Source organism: Empidonax traillii, unplaced genomic scaffold (genome assembly GCF_003031625.1).
Source record: "Empidonax traillii isolate 1590-97213 ecotype Southwest subspecies unplaced genomic scaffold, ASM303162v1 scaffold120:size1031401, whole genome shotgun sequence".
NCBI lineage: Eukaryota > Metazoa > Chordata > Aves > Passeriformes > Tyrannidae > Empidonax > Empidonax traillii.
The window spans coordinates 823,312-842,038 of NW_020955313.1; the positions used below are offsets into that span (position 1 = coordinate 823,312).

At 37.5% G+C, this 18,727-nt stretch overlaps 1 protein-coding gene across 1 annotated transcript in view; it reads right to left on the bottom strand.

Annotated features, from left to right (window-relative positions):
* The window catches only part of NDUFAF2 (NADH:ubiquinone oxidoreductase complex assembly factor 2), a 43,396-nt gene that overhangs the window by 15,698 nt on the left and 8,971 nt on the right, over positions 1 to 18,727 (bottom strand). Inside the window, exon 2 of the mRNA XM_027883202.1 lies at positions 3,175 to 3,264. Within this exon, the coding sequence (XP_027739003.1) occupies positions 3,175 to 3,264 (90 nt within the window). The remainder of the gene's footprint in view (positions 1 to 3,174; positions 3,265 to 18,727) is intronic.

Consider the following 18,727-nt stretch of genomic DNA (forward strand, 5'->3'; position numbering starts at 1 on the left):
AACCCAGATCTCAGCGTTGACAACGCTGCAGTTTAGCCACTGCACCACCAGGGACACTCAGTAGGCACTCCTACGTTGTAGTAAAATGTACGAGCCTTCACCCAAACAGAAACAGGAAATATTTGTATTACATACATACGGATTGCCTTCTAAATTCAAAACTATAGTACAAAAGGAAATACACTTTTAGATTTTTAAAATTAACTGAATTTTATGAGTACAAAGAGCTAACACTAAGGATGGCACAAGGGATTGTGTTTCAGTTTTATGAAAGCCTTAATGGACATTTCAAAATTTCTGTAAAATTCACAGGTGAGAATGTAGGAAATTCAATCCTGCAGAGAAAAATTCTAGACAAGTCCTTCAGAAGTAAACCTGAGGAAATACACCATACACAAACATCCTCTCTAAAGTCTGTAATCTGGATGACTGGTTTTTCCACTTGTTTTATTGCTTTCTACTTGATCTCTCTGACCATATTATGTGCTTATAACTTCATAAACACACCACCAAAATCAGTCCCTTAGCTTACCAGCTGTCCAAGCTGAATGTCTTAGGTATACAATGAGATTTAACTAAGACCTTCTTCAAATTTCACTACAGCTGGTTCCCACTCCTTACACTATCCCTTGTCCCTGGTTCTGTGCAAGTTCTCCTCAGACGACTCACGGCCCTAAGTATTTCCAAGGATGTTATTTTAATAATTTGGTCATAAGAGGTTTCTTTTTCTAGTCATACCATGTGATGTAGGGTAACAAGAAGAGGGAAAGGGTGCTTTTAAATCAGGTGGCCATTAAGAATTATCACAAGCCACCCCACAGATCTCAAGAAAATGGAGAGAAGATAAAGCAACAGAAACTTTGGCACAGTCCTTAAAGGAAAAGCCTGAGAAGGACAGGCAAGGAGACTGCTATTGCTGGGCCAGCCAAAACTGAGATGGAGAAGCCATGGATGTCAAAGTACATACACACAGTTTGGAGAGGAGGCCCCTGGAGATATAAGCACATGCCCAGCAGAGAGTCCAAGAGTAAACAGAAAACAAAAGTAAGTAATATTATACAACCTCCTAACCTTATATTCATCTTCTACTGTTCAGAGGAAACATCAAGCATTTTAGAACTTCTGCAAAGTCTCAGGCTATTTGCTGGAATGATCAGCATCCATGACAGCATGGATTTTAAAGCGAACACCCACAGATATTTTCAAGATATTTGATATCTTGAAAATATCTGGGATATTTTCAAGAGTTCTTGACAGAAGGTACAGAGTGAAAGTTCAGCACAGGAGCTATTGGCTTGGGAAAGTCCTAGATCAGTCTTAAAGAGGGAAAAAGAGGGATAGAAATGTATAAGCCTTTCAGCAAAGCATGTCTAAAAATCTTGAATTAAATTGTTCCTACTCAGATAAGTAGCCTCCATAGCATTATTTGAACTATTTACATTTTCTGTTTTTTTTCTCATTTTTTACTCATTGAGAATTTTTCTTTTTACAGGAGACAGAAAAGAAGTAGTGATGAACTGAAATTCAGAGCATTCGACATCCCCAAGTCACACCCCAATAGGAAGCAAAGGCATAATAGTTCTTTGAGCAGCCTCTATATCCACTGCAGAAGTACCAGTTTTGGCTTTTTAAAATTATATGTCCACAAAACTTTGTGATGTTTAAATTGACACTGGACAAAAAAATACAGGTTAACCTTTCCGGAGTTCCCATACTTTATATGTCTGAAGCGTGCTTAATGAATGCACACGGCAAAAAAAATATCCATGTATCTCTTCTTCCTAGAGAAATTCAGTACTGTGGTGGTTTAGGAACGGCACTCTTCAATTTAGTCCTCCCAGATAAACTCTCCAAATCACACTGCAGCTCGCTCCCTCTCCCCCTCTCTCTCTGCCCTCCTCCTTGCCCCTTCGGTGGCCGGAGAAATGAACTGGAGGCCCAGAAAGTAAAGATCATGGATTAATAATAACAATTTCCTAGAAACAGCAATGAGATAAGAAAATAAACAGTAACAGTAACAATATCAGTAACAAAAGTGTACAAAAGAGAGGGTGATTTACATGCAAAATGCTCAATAACCCAACAGATGTGCCCAGTTTTTTTCCCCACCAGAAGCCGTGCCCTTCTTCTCAGAAGCCAGAGTCACTTCTTCCCTGCCCCAGCAACGAGATGAGGTGGTATAGAATAACATTAGGGTCTGCCCATGTCCCCTCAGCCACATCCCCTCTTGGCAATTGTAAAAAATTAACCCCATCCTTGGCTGAAACTAGGACAAGTACTTAAGAGGAAAAGACTATTACCCAATCTGCATAGTGCAAATTTTCCTTTCCTCTGTGAATTCTATTTGATGACAAAATCACAAATTAAAAAAAACAAAGGTACAAAGATGAGGAAGTTTAGCATTAGAACTGTAAATGTAGCTCATAAAAATTGACTGACCAGTTCATCTTCCCTTCTTTAAAGCAAACCACAACAGGATGCCTTGATTTGAAAAGTGCATTTCAGGTCTGGTAGCTGCAGTTGTTTAGGCAAGTCCATATGTAGGGTACCTGACATTTGACTCTAAGGTCCCTGTCTTGTCACAAACAACCTTCCAAAAAGCTGTACTCTCCCAGGCACCACACTGTCAAATCACAAGGATATGTGCTAAGTTTCTGAAGAGAGACAAAGCACAGCAATCCTAAGCAACAGGTTTTCATAGCAAGTTGGTTGAACCAGTCACAGACCCTTTGTGCCTACTAGACTGTGCAAGGAAAACTATAGGAAACCAAATATCATCATAAAAAAAGCAAGCTCCATCACTGTGCCACCAATAATTCAACTGTCCTACAAATAAACACTACAGTGAAGGTATAACACAGAAGTTTAACACATTTTGTATGATTATTCAATCATACCCCTCTCAGGCGCAAACATCTTCCATTTAATAGGAGCAAATCATGACCACACAGGCTTTACTTTTACTAAGAACTGACCTCCTAAACAAATTTTATCCTGCTTATAAAGAGGTTACTTTAAGAATTCAAAATTTTACGCAGTTATATAAAAGCCTGAATTACTTAAAATGAAAGATAACAACCAGCCTATTCACATAGTCAGGCGTTCCACTAAAAATACCGTCTGTATTCAATGGCAAAATTATCTTGAAATAAACCAAAAATATTCAGGATTTACCTTCCCATTCTGTTGGAAAGTCACCCATTTGATACTGATATGCTTCACGATTTACTGCTTCTACAAATCTTCTTTCTGGTATAATCTGCCCTATAACAAAAAAAGAAAGAAAAAGTCAGCTACATATTTCCACATAAATTTCCATATAAATTTGTAATTGCTGATCATATTACTGTTTTGAAAGAACTGTATTTATTTAAATTAGTGCAATGATATATACAGGATAAAAATGAAAGATTAAAATACTGAGAAAATTATTCCCATTTAGATGTCAATATGAAATGTTTTATTTCAGTAATTTTAAGAAAAGCTTCCAAAGTCCTACAGTTGACTTGGATTATTAATGAAAAACACAGCACTGAAAGTTTAGCTTCTCAAAGTCAGGCCACATTGTCTCCAAGCACTGCTAACTGCCTCGTGCATGTGAGCTTTTCCACATATGCCTGCAAACTAAATATTTTCTCTGCTAAAACCCAAAAACCAGTAGGTAGCAGTCTGATAGCGAATACTCAATATATTGAAAGGGGAGCCACTGTGAGGAATCTGAATCTACATCCCACATTCTGGTTCTATTACCGTTAAAAACAATAAAAAGTTCAAACTGTAAGTTAGTACAGAACAGACTAATTGTCAGATATTAAGTTCCTGGGTAGAGGAAGAGTATTTTAATTTGCTTTTTAAATTAGTAGGTACTGGAAAGATATCCCCCTCACAGGGAAAAAAAACTTACAACATTCCCTAGGCTTTTTCTACCAGCTTTCTACCTCATTTTCACGTGATCATTGGATCTTAGAAACATTGAAGAACCATTAATACTTCAAACTGGGATTATAAATGTAACACAATATATTCAAAGACTAACAGCCAGCAACTCCTAAAACAAACAGACTACTTCAGAAATAATTTATCAGATGTACAGAATATTCACATAGAATACTCAGATACAAAATCATTTACACAAAACACTGAACTAGCCAATTGCACCTTTGCAGGAGTTACAAGCAGGCAAAATGCCTAAGAAGTCTTAAGTAACTGACAGATCTTTTAGTAAGGGAGACAGTATTTACATATGTTAGATTTATATACTTTCTTACTGCACATATTTTCTCTAAACCTTTCTGTCACAATCTATCTTAAAATCAATGTGTCATGACTTAAGTGAATTTGTATAAAAGCCCAGAAATAAAAGCATTTAAGAGAAGTTACACAGCCTGCTGGCATGACAAAGGGGTAGTCAAAGTCAGCCAGGAAATACTAATTGAAATGTGAAGGGGTAGCAAATGAATAATGAACTAGTTTCTAAATTTCTATGGCGTTATCTATAGCCTAAGAAGATTAGAAACTAGGTTATATTTGCACAATAAAAAGCATGGTTAATCGAAGATATGCACAGGTATTATAAAATTAATATTTTATTTTTCACTCTCTTCTAAGGAAGAGCCTCTCTTCTACAGAAAAATATTCAGGGTATTCCCTGTGCAGTCACTGATATATACATATTTACATTTAGAAAAACCCACTTAAGAACCTTCCAGATGAAAATAAATGAGTCTAAAATTGTTTTGTTGTATAACCAAATCATTACTGTTCCGATATCATCTTCTAAAAAACCAAAAATATATGTACATACTGTTTTGAAGATCTCCAGGAGCCCCAGACTGATTTTCACTGCTTACAAAACTGTTTGAAAAATAACCTGTTAACCTTCAAACAAGTTTGTTTAGCCTCTACAGCTAGAACAGACTGATCAGTGAAAGAAGAAATGGCAACATCAACAGGGAATGGGATATTTTTGGTACCTAAACTGAGCAAGAGCCCACGCTGACTAGAAAATATCAGCATGTTTTGCAGTCAGCAGAATGGAAACAGGATTCTCCTCTCACACACGTGTGCATGGAGCTACCTCAAACTGAATATCAGATGTTCATGAGAACTCTTTTAGCTTGCTGATTTGCAATGTGTGCATGATAAGATTCCATGGAAGAAACACCCTATTCATTAAAGATTTTGTTTTGTTAAACGCACAGACTGAATATGCAGCCTTTGTGAATTTAAGACAAATGGCCTAAATTCCAGTTGCACAGCACTGCTGTAAACTTCAAAATGAAACAAGCATTTTCAAAGTATACCTATTTAGTGAAGTGTATACACTTTGAAGAGATTATATTGTACTTCACTTACTAAAATCATCTTATTTCATTGTCAGCAACACAATATAAACATCACCTACTCAAACCAAGGGTTTCTAAAGCTTTTTTTCAGCAGTATCTAACAACACTCATGGAACAGATTCCCCATTTCTTTCCTGTTTCGTAACAACCAAACAAACTATTTTTTGCTAAATGTGAAGCAGTACTTAAGTTAGCACGGCAATTGGACTATGAGCAGTTCTTCATGCAAAGAAGAGAAAAACTATTTCTCTAGAGGTAATAAACTTAAAATTACTTTTCTATAAGCTGCAGGAGAAGCCATCACCTTCAGAGCAAGATATAAAGTTCTCATCTCCCTTGGAGGAGCAGGAAAAAAGGTTAACTGTGAAGAAATTGAAAAAACTACCCTTTTAAAGGTGAACATTAATTTGTGAAAGCTGATATCCTTCCTTTGCCTAGACCTTCAGCTGAGGGAGTCTGTCTTCATATTACCTTGTGGTCAGAATTCCAATGTTTCTGTAATAATTATTTTCACCTTAAAAAATTTGTAAATATTTTAAAATAATATATTTTCCCCTCAGAATTATGATTTTATGTTTCCAAATTTAGATTTCTGTGAGGTTAATTAGTTTTTTCTGAGTGACAAATTAATAACTTCCATTAGTTCATTATATTTATTCAATACAATAAATCAATACAGTATTGTAAAATAGAAAAAGCTAAATATTTGCACCTAACATCTATCACTCAGAGACATAGTTATATTTTCTCCAATATTTCATACACAACGTTATCTAAAATGCTTTAGACTTTGTAAAATCATAGCAAAAGCTCATTTCAACTTTTAAGACCAGCAAGCAAGGCCACAGACTGCTTGGTTCTATGGTTCTGATTTCTACTAACCTCAAAATAATAAGGATCAGTGATTTCCACTTTTACAGTGAGGTAGGATCAAGCAGTATTAAATTTGTTAAGTGTTGAACCAGCAATTCCCAAAAATCTGTAAGGACCAGGCACTCAGGGTCAAAAATCATGTTTCAATTTTGCTATTTATATTTACATCTTAACAACAATACATGTGGCATTACAGAGTTTGTCTGCAAGTATTATTTTCATTCCAAAGGAGGATATGTTTCTTCAGATTTCTGTTGAAACGAAGCCAGGGCGATTGCTTCCTTTTTGGGGAACATGCTCTATCAAAGAATAAGACTCACATGCAATACAAGCATCACAACTCCCTTTCACTTCCCAAAAGAACTGCCAGCTGACAACGACAGTAACATTCTCAGAGATCAGTGTCCATGGTGTTTATATATGTTCACACAAACCTTACATTTTGAAAACCTGCTGCATCTGAGACTGTGGTTGTTAACTCAATTAAATACTATTTTACTAAGAAGCAATTTCCTTCAATGGACAGACAAAATCCCTCTGCTAAATGTCCATTGTGATTCTGGTCCCTAAACTCTCTTAATCTGGCAGCAGGATGCACCCCCACCAGTTCCCTGTCCTTGCTCACTGGAAAGCCTTATGCCTTCTACCTCATCTATGAAGCTCAACAGATACTATGTCTTTACAAAGAACCACTGTTTGGTAAATGAATCTACAATAAGCTTACTAGAATTATGCAACATTACATTTTTTTCAGAATGAAAATGTAAATGATACTAGTACAAATGACAGTTCCTTGGAGACCTGATGGATGCTCAGTGCTCTGGCATCCAGAAGCCTTCTCCCAACTGTTTCTTTGATTTCTTTTGGTCTATCTGATTCAAGACACAGTTTTCTACCAATTACTGTCAAAATGTGAATAAATCCAAGAATGAAGTTATGAGTATTTTTTTTAAAATATATGAAAAACAGCTTAAAATGGGAACTTAGCACATATAAAGAGAATTTAGCAAGCAGATAGTGCACAATAACTTGTACTCTTATAAATAAAACATACTGCAGGAAAATGAACAAAAAGGCAGTCATACAGGGAAGAGAAATGAGCAAATGACAGCAACGGTATGAATGGTAAATAAAATGAAAAGAAAGTCACAGCTGTGGAGAACATTCATTAGGCAATATGACCCAACACAGCAGCGTTACAGACTGGTCTGGATGATTAATTACATTTCAATTATAAATCATTTGCAAATGCTCATTTACCATTTTTCCATTTTCAGAATAAAAGGAACCATTACAACTAACTGCACGTATATTCTCAAACTACTAATGCTATTTTTGTTCTTTAGTACATTTTAATGAATTTTACAGAAGGATTTCAGGTGTGAGATTTGCAAAGGAAATTCAGTCTTACGCAAGGTCTTAAGACAATTATAGCTAACATTGTGGATAGCACTTGAAGGATTAAAAAATACTGGTAGTGTTATATTACTGTGTTTCCTTTCCTTTGCAGAGGTTAGGGAAGAATGCTTATGTATTTCATCCACAGTCAACACAAGAGTGCAACTTCTGCAGAAAAGTCAGCTAAAGTCCATGAGACATATTACCCATTTCATCTATATCCATATCCTACAGACATTCAAAAATTACTCTTTATCCTAAAATTTGTATGCCACTTATTTTATTATATGAATTACAAAATCAGTCTTTGAAGTTGCACTTACACAACAACATAGCGCATTTTAAGAACATAAGAAAAGGTGTATGTGTGTATGCCAGGCCTATGGTTATATGGCCAGTAGGCCAGATTGATTCTTTGGGATTGGTTAAATCTCAGTCCATGTGAAAGGTCTGTGTATTCAAATAGAAACTTCAGAACTGTTTTATAAAAAACATGAGTAAAATATCAGGATGCAAAAGATGGTTACCAGATCCTGCTCTTTGGCTGAGACGTATTTGCTACTGTAAGGCTGAGGAAAAAATGCTAGCCTCACAATTTTTGTCATTTTTTTCTCTCCACTTCCCCTGCTACTGTTGATGGCCTTTATGGAAATATAAATTCAATCAACAGCTCCAAATTTCATGAGACGTCCATCTTCGTGCTGAAATTCTAACTGAGTGTCAAAAAAATCTGTGGATTTCTCCCTGATGAAACAACTTTGAATTGTAAATGTCTGCAATTTTCTCATGTTAGAATTTGAGCTGCACTAAAATAGAGCCAGCCCAGATACAGTGCCTGCCAGCTTGAGACAAGTAACTTCGCTCTCATTATCTCACTCTACCATGGAAAGGGTTAAAAATAATCCATGAAAAATTACTTGTTTCTTTTTTATTTTACATAAAAAATTAGATATATTTTCTGTTCTTTTCAGAAGATAACAGAAAGGCCTTCAAAACATTCCAAATGCTCTCAAATCAGTCATTTAAACACACTATTGGTTTTACAGTATTTTGTAGTGATAAACCCTCTGAAATTAGTTGCAATACAGCTTAAAGAATTTTCTGTAGTGTCAAAATGGTTCACAGAGACACTTCTTTCTAAATTTCAACTTACATTAAATGTTGATGGAAATAGAAAACAAATACTTAAGTTACCAAAATCAAAACTTTAGTAGAGTTTTGAACAGTTTGCTGTTTTCTGAATACATTAAAGTAGTAAGTGGGGTGGGTGGGGAGCTTACTGACCTGCACTTTATCATCCCTGAAAAGAATGACAACTCTTGGGTGTTTCAGTACAAACCACATTCCAAAACACAAAACTGTCTTCCAGTTCAAAGAAAATTCAAAGGGGAATCTTCTTTTCATATACACCAATCTTTCAGTTAATTGTCAGGATGAGGCAAGAAACCTCAAAGTGAGCTACAGAATAATTGCCTTGCAGAGGACTTTCAGTGTGCTGAGCTTTTATCACTTAATATCAGTATATTATTTCTTTGGTCAAGTTGTCCCCTGTTTGCCTGCACCTCCCTCAGTTACCTGCCCTGCCTTCTGTTTTATGGGAACTGGAATGACCTAAGAGTTCATCATAATTCCAAATCCTCAAAACTGATCTACACTATTTCCCTGACCGCTTTCTTAAACTTAAGTATAACTTACTGATTTAAAAGGCAGTAACTATGTGGGAACACCAGTCAATATCAAAAATCAGGTCAGTCTCAAAAAAAGGCCCACAAAAAGAATACAGCTGCAGAGGGGCTTGCACTACTTAGGTGAAGTCTTATGCTCTGGCAAACAAGGAGGTCAAGTCACTCAGAGAAAAATTACTGGGCTGCCTTTTAAACTGTGCTTATTGAGCTGACCCTTATAAATTTGCTATTATTAGAATGTTGTCTACTTATCATGACAAAAATGCCCCTCAACTTGTCTGAAAATGTTACTTCAACAGAACTCTGTTTTTGTTTCATGTGAGGCAGATGTTCTGTAACACACATAGTTTCCACACGAAAGTTTTAGCTACAGCTTCTGATAGGGTAGATGTAACAATGGTAAGTACTGAATGTATTATAACAGCTTTCATTATAACAGATTCTTGAATATTATTTGGTTATTTTTATCTGTGGAGCCTACCAGAAAGGAAGGTAGGCATAACAACACAATCTGGTTCTATTTCTCAAAATATCCAGAGTACCACTGATAGAGCTTGCTGCAATATATGCAAAGTGTAGGAACCAAGAATCCACCCTAATTGTATTAATTCACTATTATTGGCCTCTTGTTCCTAATCAGTTTTAGGGTTTAATTTTGTTTTGCATTATTTCAAAACCTCCCCACTATTTCTCAGAAACAATTACTTCTATTTTACCCATCTTCTCCAAGTTCTAGGCCGTGACACTTTACTAATGTGCAGAGTGTTGAAGCACTTCCAAATGGAGCCGATTAAACTTTCATCTAACACGTTAAAGTGTAGAATTTTCCAATTTATAAAATAAAATAGATTATGTTGTAAATTTTAGATATTACACTTCAGAGATAAAACATTCTTGTACAGAACAATTGAATTTCTCATTGTATGTTAACTGGACCAATACTAAAGTATAATTCATATTATACTGAAACTACTGCCTTCTAAGGAGCAAGTGCACCATCCAAAAGCCAATTAATTGAGTGCAGCAGAGATTAAGCTAACATTTTTATATCACATTATACATTTATGCAATACTTCAAACTAAATGTTAAATTAAAAATAGGCATTAATGAACAGGGGGTTAATTTGAGAAAAAAAAAAAGCACATTCCCTACTTGGTAGAGGAAAAAAAAAAATAAAAACCACTGCAGCATAACACTGTCCTAAATCTCAAATGCCTGTGCATTTCTGTACTCCTCCAGTCTCTGAATTGCTTTGCTGATTCCAAGAGCAGCTACAAATGGAACAAATCCTAAATACCAATCATCATTCAACATTAAAGCTCCCACTGAAAAGCACTTTTCTAAACTTTTCAGTCCCTCTAATTTCATTTCTTTCTAACTATATTCATTATGAGGAAAATCTGTGATTTGATTCAAGCCCTTGCCCCTCTCACCTTATTGCCAAGGTATACTTATTTGGCCTTTCATAACATTTTCTCTGTCTGTGAGCAACACTGCTTTCAAAAAAACCTCTATCATTCCATTTCTTTCTATAGTTACATTATGTCTCTACATTACTTCATTGACTTTCACCTTTTTCTGTTGTATCATCAAATGAGTTAGAAAGCTCCAGTGCACTACAGCATTTGCAGCAACTGCTCTAACAGCTGCTGTCAGAAATATGTAACTAATAATTATCTTGCAGTACTTACAAGGCAAGTGCCTCATGGCACTGGCTGTCCTTCATTCTCTATTGTCTTTCTGTGTTTCACCTCTGGAGACACTGCAATCTTTGCAATACAAACATCCTTCAGACAAATATTTGTTGTATAGATACCACAACATAATGCCAATCAGTTTTACCAGTTCTTTCTGATACAAGTTCCTGCTAACCACTCTCCATAGTTCTTCTGAGCTTACTATCAGGGTTCACCCATTTCATACACAAAACCACATTATTTTCTTCTAAGAATTTAAAGATTTGCCGCCTCCTATCTTAAATGTGTCTGACACCTCTAAATACATGTATGATCTTGATATTAAAATCAGCATGTCTAAACTAGGTCTTGTTATCCTTCCTTTCCACACAATCATGATGAAGAATGCCATCAGTATCCTCCTTTCTTTCTGGTGTTGATTTAGAACTGAATCTCCCTCGCCTCTGTAATCAGGACTTCTCTCCAATGTATATGTTCTCTTTGCACAAGGCTTTTTCAGTAAGATTTTCCTGATTTTCCACACTGTGAAATCTGTCATACAGACACAACTACAAGAATACAATTTTCTCCTGACTTGGCATTTGCATCCTACCCTACTCATGAATTTATAACACTGCTGCAACGATTGTTTTTCTAGTCAGGAACTGTGAGCACTTCATTTGTTTCATTAGACGCTCCACAGGTTTTCTATTTTTCACTTCAACGACAAGCTACTTTGTTTTCAAACTCCTCTGCAAATGTCTTGTTATAGCCTGAGACAGGTAGACTTCTATGACATATGGGTCTGTATCAATCAAGCTACATTTATTTTCTGTCCCTTGGCTAAATGGGAGAACTCCATAAATATCCACAAACCATATTCAAAATTTTCCTTGACCTTCTATTTGACATGAAGTATAAGAATTCTACTTGCAGGTGGTTTGCATTTTTGCTAAAGAGGACGGCCATTCCTGTCCATATAAAGTCCTACAGTACTTTTTCTTATGCATCAACTTTAAACACCTTGGATAAAGGCTATTCTTCCTGCCTCAACGACCAAGCAGGAACTAGAGATGCAAGACATTGCTGCGGCTCATAAGCAAAATAAAACCTAGAAAATAAATTTAAACTACATGGATGGGAGAAATGATCCTGTGGGTCTCTGCAGATAATGAAACTGCCATAATGAGGAAATGAAATATTTGAGATTTCCTAACCTTTTTTTTTTTTTTTTTTTTTTTTTTTTTTTTTTTTAACACCTTAAAGGAGAAAGATACAGTAAGGGGAGCTACCAGAAACAATGGCCCAGAACCATCATTCCTATCGCATTACACTCAGCAATGTCAGTACAAATGTAAAGATGCCTATCTTTAAAAATCCATTCAGTAGCCTTGTGCTAGTTTGGTTGGAGTAGAGTTCATTTGCTTCACAGTGGTGGTTAGTATGGGGATGTGTTTTGGATTTGTGCTGAAAACAGGGTTGATAATATAGACATGTTTTTGCTATTGCTGAGCAGTGCTTACACAAAGCCAAAGCCTTTTCTGCTTTTCATACTGCCACGCTGTCAAGGAAGTTGGGGGTGCATGGGAAGTTTGAGGGTGGACATAGCTGGGAGAGGTGACCCCAAACTGACCAAAAGGATATTCCAGACCATATGACATCATGCTCAGTATATAAGGTGGTGCACAGAGGAGGAAGAGGGACACATTTGGAGTGATGTTTATCTTTCTAAATAACCATTATGCTGCTCTCGTGAGATGGCTAATCTGCTTGTATGCTTTTGCTTTCCCTATTAAAATGTCCTTATCTCAACCCACAAGTTTTCCAGCTTTTATCCTTCTGATATCCCCTGATCTCACTGGTTGGGGAGCGAGCAAGCAGCTGTGTCGGGCTTGATTGCTGCCTGGGGTTGAATCACAACAAGCCTATATGAATTCTTGATCAACGTGCAGAACACATGACCTAGTAGCTGTAATTTTAGCATTAAGTAATGCCTAATCATATTTTATCTAGACTGTTTAATACAACTATTCCACGTAGCAAACCAGGAACCCAGACACTGAAGTCAGCCCTGGTCTCAGGATATGTTTCCAACAGAAGCAAAACAAACAAAAGCATTTTCACATAGCAGCAGGTAAAACGTAGTTCCTTCCCTCACCCATCTATAAAGATGGCTTGACATATCTGAACAGAGCACAGCATCACATCAAATCTGTCTTTGGTTTCCACTGTGCTACCATCACAGATTAATAATCTCTGTCCCAGGTTGGACTTGGCTCCCAGCCAAGTGCCTGGACCACAGCGAAGAAACCTTCCCCTCTCCCTCTCTTTGGACAGACTGAAAAGACTGTACAAAATCAACAGAATCCAAACCAAACCGAATTCCAAGTAACACACATTTATATATATATTTAGGATTATATACAAGATATCACCCACAGGGAACCCCCCAAAAGGGAAAGGAAAAGGGAAAAAAAGGAAAAAGGGACAAAAACCCAATACTTCCCTCAAGATGACAGAGAACTGCACCAACAACCGCTGGCACTGTCCGCTTCTCAAGGCCAACCAGGTGCACTAGGCCTCACTCCTTCATCCGGGCAGAATGATAGCAAAGAACCTTTGCTTTCAGTCTACCAGCAGAAACAGAGCGAGAGCTTCCTCTCCCTTCTTGTTTACACCCTTGCTTACATAAAAATCGCACGGAATACTGGGAACATGGCCTTGGTTCCTTGATTACAACCTGGTTACCAAAGAAGGCCTGGACTCAAAACCATTACAGTCTCTCCTATTTATTTCCACTTAATTGCCCATTTACATTTAGGTAGTTGTAGTCCTGCTTTATGTTATGCCATACCATCTTGCTACAGAAAGATTTCCTTCATGAGCTCTGCAGAAGGATAATACATCTACAGGGATCCAAAGACACTTGAGGAAGAGAACAGAATCACTTTCAACTCAAAAGAGGCCAGAGTCTGCAAGCTGATGTATTTTAACCACCATTTCCTTTGTCTTGACGACCAGAGGTAATGTAGCTTTGTACTAGCATTTCCATTACAACCCCTTTTAAAGAGTAGCAACCATGCTGTAAAAATTTGCCACAAGACAGATTACTGAATGCATTCAACTTGCATGCTAAGTATGAGGATATTGGTAAGCAGTCTGAAACAATCAGTTTATATATTAACTTCTTGCTATTTCAGATCTTTGAGGACAATTCAAATCAACTCTTTCAAGCTGCAGAAGACTTCTGCACAAAACATTTTGAGGCAAAAAACCCCCAACCATTCAGGACAACATTTTTTCCATCAGAACAGATACATTTTAGCAAGGAATAACTAATACAAATGCTTGATGCTTAGTTTACACCTTCACTCATCATCTGAATAATTCTTATTCAAGAGGGAGGCAAGGTGGCAAATTCAGGAAAGTGCACCACTGTTTTCCTACTGTTCTTCATGGTTAAGTCTACGATCCATTGAAAATCCACAAAAGATTTTCATAGCAGGAGGTCTCCAGGGTGAAAACTTAGATCATCCTTTAGATGTGGACAACCAGCACACAGAACCTTAGACATCTCCATCTCTCCTTGGGTGATAAAACATGAGTGTCTGCCTTTTCTCCCTCTCTCCCCTAGAATCTCACTGGATGTGATAACTTCCTCCCATGGCAAACTAAACCATGTGATAAAATTTGATGCAGTCTTTTTATGGGTCACAATTTGTTAAAAACAGACAGATAGAGAGTGCCAAGCTGTCACTCAGGAGGGCAGTTAGGGTGTGTTACTGCTTGAATCCCTCTTTGTTTTTAAGATACAACTATAATTGGCTGCAAGGTGCTTGGGTGATATATGCTTATTCCTTACTTCAACTGTCTGCTCACCAGCTGCCTCAATACAATTAAAGCAAATCTAATATACAACAACTAACTTGTGACTTACAGAACTAGCATATTTCTTGTCAGTTTCCTGGTACAGCGAAGCTATTTTGGTAGGCTGTATGGTTAGGCCTCTTCTCTGATTTGGACAGCCACCTTTTACTGAGGGGAAGATGTGAACAACCAAAGGACATGGAAGAGACTAGATCAGAGTTACAAACTGTATGGAACTGCCTTGGTGCACACTGGAACAGCAGAAATCAGTTAACCAATTAACTACTCCAGAAACAAGTTAATTACTCCTCTTTTAGAGTCCATTTATATTCCTATTTCAGAGGACAGAGTTAATCACTCTTGGGAATATTGTGGCTGTTGCAAAAGTCTAAAAATTAATATGACAGGGCTTCCAAACTCCTTCCTGCTCTCAGAGGAAAGTCTTGGTCTAAAATGGACAAAGAGCTCCTCGGAAGCATTACCTTACCATCATACTGCATCTGCACAGTTCACACAGACTGATTAGTAGAGATTCCACTGGCAGAAACTTTCTATAAAGTCTATTAAAATGCTCAATTTGATACTCGCTTTTGGTGACAGGGTTAAATGGCTTCTTTCAGGACTGAAAAAAGTATTTAATATACCTGCCAAAAACCTGTGATCATAGTAACAAATCATACTAAACTTATTATTTCAGCATATAAAAGATCCATGTTTTGTTCTAACACAAAACAAAAATGAGAATCTCATCCATAATCCTATAGAAACACTAAAGATAAAGCTACACAAGGAGGGATGTGCTCCTAGGTTCCCCCACCCAGAGTCATCAATCTCCCACCTCACTGTTAGCTCAAAGGTTCCACCTTCTTCCTTTGTCCCAGCTTCATACCTTATGGGACCACATGTTCAACTTTTCCAGCTGAGTGAAACTGGCACAGCAACAGGTCTCATGAATGCTACTGCCAGCTGGAAGGAGAGAAGGTAAAGGAACAACAAGATCTCTCCCTTTCATCAATGACAAACTTCTGTTAATCAAGAGAGTCAACCTCATTTCACCTTCAAGTTCACAAAAGATTCTGGCTCCAGGTTTTTAGACATTATCCCATGCTATTACATATCTGGGTCACCCAAATCGAGGAGCTGCCCATCTTCCAGCTCTGGCACAGAAGCTGCTTACACAGCATCTCATTTCAGCTGGAGAATATGTGAGAGGAACAGCTCCAAGACTTGACCAGACACCAAGGTCAAGTGAAGAAGGGTGAGAAGGTGTTCCAGGTGCCAGAATGGAGATTCCCCCCGCAGCCCATGATGCTTTCCCTCTGGATATCAGTGACTGGATGTAACCCTATTTCAAGAACTTCAGTTCCCTTAAAGTCTGCTGTGGCTAGTATGTTCAGCTCCTCAGGCTTTGCAGTGGACATCCCATTGCATATTGCTATATATTTTTTCAATCCGTCTTTCTGGTTGTAATTCTCTGGACCAACTTTTCTTCATCCCTGAGTTTGATATTTCTCTTACAGACACAAAATGTCAATCACTACATGAGTTTTGTAACTTCCAAAGCTTGACATTTTCAATTTCTACAGCACTGACCACTGCCTGCACAAGTCTGCCAGAATCCACCCTTTCTTTGACCTCTTCTCATCAGAAGCAAATTTCATACTGACTGCAGTTCCCCTCGATGGTGATTCCAGATCATCTAGATGAATGAGGATAGTCAAATCAGTCCTTCATTTAAGGAGCATGAAATGATAACATGTTGCATTTCATATGCACATGGCCATAAAGAAGGGACATTTACAAATTAATCTTCCTATTTCAAAATTTCCTTTCCCTCAACCTGTCACACTCATTTTTTGGTGTTCTTCCTTTTTATGCTATCCCTGTACCCAGAGGCTGAGCATGAAACGGATTCTTCCCTCTCCTCCAAGCAAAGCAGTTATCTTTGCAAATCTGACCTTAAAAACTATCAAGCCTCTGATGACAGAAACTTTATTTGGTATTTTAAAGACCTATAAAGAACATAAGAAAGTTATTGTACAAAGCAGAAGTCAGACCTAATTCTTTACCACTTTCTCTATTCTTTAGGAGAAACTGAAAAGGTTACAGTGGCCCACAGGGTGGCATGCCAACCTTCCTCTGTTTAAATCTCTTTTACTATGGTTTCTCAAATGCATTCTTTTGTTCAGCTCTTTGTTATTCTATTCTATTTTCTCTTTTAAAATGAGTGTATTCCCACTACTTTTATTTAAATGTTTTAATTTTCTTTGTAGTCTTACTTTACAATAACAGTTTCTAAAAAAAGATATACCAAATTATGTACAAGCAAAAGCGGACACAAATTTTTTACATAAGGATCACAATTCACAAAGTACGTAGACAGTATTTATAATCTTGTTAACCCTAACTCATGTAAGTAATGCACTGAAATTAGAGACATATTAGAAAAAAATGTTTCCTGTACTGGCTACTGACACACTTACACTCTCTTCCGGGTTAAATCTGTTCTTTTGTTTCTCAATACAATTTCAAACCCTAAAACTTTACACAGAGTGGGTGTTTTGTTCTTCCTATGCATATTAATGATAGATTTTTCTCCTCCTTTAGAACCAAAAAAGTAACTTGAATTTTCCTTGTATTTCGAAATAATGACACTAAAAGGCATAGAATTTAGTCATAAAGCAGGTATAATGCCAACAATCCTGATAGATATAATGATTGTGTTTGCAACACATTCAGCTCTGTTACTCTCAGCTCTACAGGTGGCAGCTGTTCAAATGAGCATGATTAACAAACTCTGCTAAGATTATTCCACCTATTAAAAACACCTCTCTTTCTAGTACTGCACTGCTTCTTTTTCTGTACAGAAAAAAGTTATTAACATGAGGAAATTTTAAAAGAAGTATTCTTTTACTTTCTATTTTCTGGCCATCAGAGACCTAAAAAAAAAAGAAACCCTCACCAAACCATCCTGTCTCCACATACCTCTGCTGAAAGAATCAAAACAGGTTTTCAAGCCAAAACCACAATAATTAAAAGTTACAAATGTACAGCATATAAGCCTTAATACCACCAGGCAGAATTTAACAAGATCAGTGTCTCAGTTTAATACCAGTATACACACTGAAGAGCAAATCTGGCTGTAGCAACAGACAATATGCAAGTTACTGCCTGTCTGTATGACTACTTATTGCTATTCCTGGTTTTGCAAGTCAGAGAGATTAACATACCACGCCTCTTGTCAGTTCACTTCTGGCAGCTAAAGGAAAAACACATTATCATGAGTGCCATCACGTAGCATGTACAGGTCAAGCAGGGGATCAGGCCCAGCCAGCAGAGTTTAGGAAAGACAGGTCTTGCTTGATCAACTTGATCTCCTTCTATGACCAGGTGACCTACCTGGTGGATGAGAGAAAGGCTGTGGATGTTATCTATCCAGACTTCAGTAAAGCCTTTGATACTGTCTCCCATAGCATTCTGCTGGAAAAGCTATTAGCCCATGGCTTGATCAGGTGCATCCTTCACTGGGTTAAAAACTGTCACGATGGCCAGGCCCAGAGAGTGGTGATGAATGGAATTACACCCAGTTGGCAGCCAGTCACAAGTGCTGGTCCCCAGGGCTCAGTATTGGGCCTAGTCCTGTTCAATATCGTTATTGATGATCTGGATGAGGGGACCCTCAGTGAGTTCACAGATGACACTAAGTTGGGTGGGAGTGTTGATCTTCTGGAGGGTAGGAGGGTTCTGCAAACAGATCTGGATAGGCTGGCTGGATGGGTTGAAATCCAGCGGTATGAGGTTCAACAAGGCCAAGTGCCAGGTCCTGCCCTTGGGCCACAACAACCTGCCACAGGCTGGGGCAGAGTGGCTGGAAATCTGCCT